The sequence below is a fragment of the Myotis davidii genome, unplaced genomic scaffold, assembly GCF_000327345.1.
Source record: "Myotis davidii unplaced genomic scaffold, ASM32734v1 scaffold247, whole genome shotgun sequence".
Lineage (NCBI taxonomy): Eukaryota > Metazoa > Chordata > Mammalia > Chiroptera > Vespertilionidae > Myotis > Myotis davidii.
Genome location: NW_006299593.1, coordinates 1991362 through 1995569, shown reverse-complemented (window position 1 = coordinate 1995569; position 4208 = coordinate 1991362). Strand labels below are relative to the sequence as shown.

The window sequence follows — 4208 nt, the reverse complement described above, 5'->3', positions numbered from 1 at the left end:
AGGATGGCTTTTTACCACCCTGCTGCCTGGTTTCTGTTGGGCCCGTTGTCTGATTTCCTTGGGGCCCACTCTGACCTGTGTCCCGTCCAGTAGTTTTCCTCCGGAGGTGAGCAGCCCACCTTCAGCTCCGCGATAGCAGCAGAGGGAACAGAGTCAGGGCTCATTTCTCTTGCGGCCCAGGACACACAGCCCTCGCTCTCGGGCTCCCTCTTGTGGCTGAGAAGCCGAAGACGGCTGGGAGTTAGCAGCCCCCCGGACCTCCGAGCATCCCTCCCCGGCCTAGCCCCCTCCCCCAAAACCCCCACTGCAAAGGGTCTGAGAGGTGGTTAGGGGGACAATCAGGTCGCCTTCCAGGCATCTTCTTCACAGGTCGAGGAGGGACCCAAGCCAGAGCTTCCCCCGGTGACTATCAGGGCTGCAGACCCTCCCGCCTCAGGTTCAACGGCAGCAGGGGTGCCCTGGGGGAGTGGACCCCGCGCTGGTCACACCCGGTTGGCAAATTGAGCCATCCGTCCCGCCTCCCTGGCCATTAAGGTCACTAATTTGTGAAGAGCAGGGGATAAAATGATAGTAATGATGGTGAATAATCATTTGAACATGTTCCAAATTTATTACTTTTTGATTTTTTAAAAATGCTCCTTGGATCTAGTGAAACAAAGAAAAGACGCATAAACTTTAACTATCTGCCCCCAACCTATTGAAATAACCCATGTGAACATCCTGCTATATATTGGCAAATAGAGGCATGTTTTCTCTCTCTCTCTCTCTCTCTCTCTCTCGCTCTCTCTCTCTCTCTTCCTCTCTGAAATCAATAAAAATATTCTTTTAAAAAACAAAACAAAACAAAAAACCTGAGCCAACTATACTAAAGAAGTCAGACCCACTCATTTCTGGAAAAACAGATTCCACCTTCAGTGGACGTTACTGTTTGACCCACTGATGTTGGGGACGCCCCGGAGGCAGTGTGGGGGAGCAGTTATGTGTGCTTTTCCATGTCTCCATTTATTCAGGGCTTGTTTTATATCCTGTAAGGTTTTATTATTTTTCTTGTACCTTTCTTGTTACATTTATATCCAATATTTTATGAGTTTGGGCCCTATTGTGGATAGAATGCTTTTTTTTTCATTTCCTCTTCTGCTTGTCACTAGAAAAGGAAGAAAAGGAGTTTACTTTTTATATGTTTATTTTGTATACAGCCAAATTCTCTTATTAATCCGGGGGGTTGTCATTTTGTTTTTGTTTTGACTACAGCCTCTTGGGTTTTTCTAGCTACTAGTATATAACGTCATGTGCAAGTCAGGGAGACTGTGTCTCTTGCTATTGGCCATTATGTTTGTTTCGTCTCCTATAATCTGGAACATTTCCAGAGAGACTGACATTTTTGAAGAATAGAATCTCCTCCTCTGACCACTTAAAAAAAATAGAACATTCTCCATTTATGATTTTGGCATACTTTTTTCTTTTTCTTTGATTTGGTTTGATTGTTTCTGTCCCCTCCCCCACCAAAAAATTAAGTAACAACAGTGATACAGGCGGCTCAGTGTTACTGATTTTATTGGAAATGAAAATGGGTTCCGCATTTCACTGTTTACCAGGATGTTGATGTTGGTTTTGGTAAATAGTCTAGTGTTCAAAGAGTTGCCTTCCGCTCCTGTTTTACATAAAATTGTATTAGAAACAGCTGCCGAACTTTGTCAAACACCTTTTAAATTTCTATTTACCTAAGCCTATGGAGTTTTTCTTCTCACTTATGTTGACAAACTCATTATTATTATTATTATTACTACTATTATTATTATTATGTTGTCAATTGTTGGCAAATTCCCTAATGTTGATTGACCTAGGCTTGCATTCTTGGAATGAACCCTACTTGTAATTTATTTAATACACTGATTGATTTACTGAGTAACAATTTATCATTTCTGCATCTATATAAGAAATTGGTCTACAGTGTCTGGAGGGCTATGCTCTTTATCGGTTTAGGATTTGGGGTTTTCATTTTGCCATTTTGTTTCCTTCTAATCTTTATTTTCTGTTTATCTTATTACTTTGTCTAGTTCCTCCAGTGCACACTGGACAGAATGATGGCAGCAGGCGTTGTTGTCTTGCTCCCAATTTTAATGGATGTTTATACGTTATACCATTCAGTATAATATTTTCAGTTGGTTTTGGGGGATACTTTGGGGGGTTAACGAATTTCCCTTTTATTCTCTGGTTTTTAAATATATATATATATATACCTCCCTTCTCCCCACCTCCACAACCCCCACGGAGATGTAAAGTTCTATCCACTGGGCCAAACTGGTTAGGGCTATTCTCTTTTTATAGAGTAGTTTTGTTCTTATATTTAAAATTTTTATTGGGGCAACATTGGTTAATACATTATATAAATTTCAGGTGTACAAGTCTATGATGCATCATTAGTATATTGCATTATGTCTAGTTTCCTTTCATCACCATAGATTTGACCTCCCAACCCCTGTGCTTGCCTTTTTTTTTAATCATGGATAGGTTTGAGGTTTTTTAACTTAAAAAAAATGTTTGAGATGACCACAAGTTTTTAAAACCTTTTTATCTACTAATAAAGAAATTGCACGAAGACTTTCTAAAATTAGACTAATTTTGAATTCCTAGAATAATCCCAACTTTGTTTTTATTATTTTTACTTTCTGTTTATTTTCATGTTTGCTTTTAAAATTTTTTATTATAAGCATAAATCTTTACATGCATCACTTATGTTGATATATATAGGTTTTCATTATTGTTTAGTACTAAATGTTTTCAAATTCTTCTATATTTAGAATGCTTTAAGTCCCCGAAAGTATGAAGTTTGTCTGTCTGGTTACTGATTTCTATCTTCCTCTGAGGATGATCAGAAAACACGGCGCAGCTTGATGTGTCCTATGGGTCATGACACAAAGCGATGCCTTTTTAGTCTTTTCCATTTCACCTGTCACTTGTTTTATCTCCTCTAATGTCCAAGGAGTATTTAGAAAAGTACTTTGATGTTCCAGAATATTAGAAACTTTGTAGAGAGGGGTGTTGTCTTTCTACCATTTATTTTTATTGGCTTAAGATTATAACTCACTCCCTGAAGTAAATGAGCACCTGGGAAGCCAGGTGAGGGAGCCTGGACAATGCTGTGCGTTCTCCCCAGCATTTCCGTGCGAAGAAAGTGTGGGTACAGGACGTAGCTCGCTTGGTGCAGATGAGAGCTGATGACCCGCGTCCGTGTGGAGGGGCCCAGCCCAGCTTCCCTGGCCCAGCTCATAGCTTCCTCTAGACACGGGTAAAGATCGGGAACCTGGGTCCTGGAGTGTGCACGGTGTGTTCCATTAGTCTCAGGGGCAACTGGACCATCCAAAAGACCTAAACAGCCACCGTAGCTACTAAATTGTATTGAGCTGTTATGAGGTGCTGAACGCCAATTAATAGCTTTACATAGGTTATCTCTTTTTCTCCCCATCGCAGCCCTATGAAGTAGCTATTATTATTATTATCTCCATTTTAAAGATGAGAAAACTAAGGCTCAGAGAGATTATATAACTCCCCAAGGCGACACAGCTCCTAAGCATCAGAGCTTCAATTCTAACTAGTCTTCCGACTCCAAAGTTGGTGGTTCTACCCATTCGGGTATACTGCTTGCAGAAAAGAATTCAAACTTGCCACTTTCGGGTCCCTCACGTTTGTTTCCAACGTGGCTGAGCACAGCCGGGGGGATAGAAGCTTGGGACTTGGTCAAGGAGGACTGGGAGGGGACCAGGACTTGACCTCTGGTCTCAGTGTTGTTCTGGGCTTCTCTCCCTTCCTGCCAGTTCGCCCAGTATGCTGAGATCGTCAACTTCACCCTCCCAGATGGGACTCAGAGGAGTGGGCAGGTGCTTGAGGTGTCCGGGAGCAAGGCAATTGTTCAGGTAAGTGGTGCCAATGAGATGCTGGCTGGTTGAATAAATGAATAAACCCACAAAGGTCCCACATCATCTGATAAGCTCCAAAGGCTGGAAATGGCCCATTTTCCTGAGAGTGTCTCGCTCAGAGCTGAGCATACATGGGAGAATGGAGGCCCTTCTCTCTAGCAAGCCCTTTATTAGAGTCACTAACCTCTTTCTTGTCCCATAGGTGTTTGAAGGGACCTCTGGGATTGATGCTCGGAAGACCACCTGCGAATTCACAGGGGACATCCTACGGTCTCCGGTGTCAGAGGACAT

At 42.2% G+C, this 4208-nt stretch overlaps 1 protein-coding gene across 1 annotated transcript in view; it reads left to right on the top strand.

Moving 5' to 3' along the window:
• The window catches only part of ATP6V1B1 (ATPase, H+ transporting, lysosomal 56/58kDa, V1 subunit B1), a 26060-nt gene that overhangs the window by 7283 nt on the left and 14569 nt on the right, over positions 1 to 4208 (top strand). The window contains exons 3-4 of the mRNA XM_015571475.1: positions 3816 to 3914; positions 4120 to 4208. Of these exons, the coding sequence (XP_015426961.1) occupies positions 3816 to 3914; positions 4120 to 4208 (188 nt within the window). The remainder of the gene's footprint in view (positions 1 to 3815; positions 3915 to 4119) is intronic.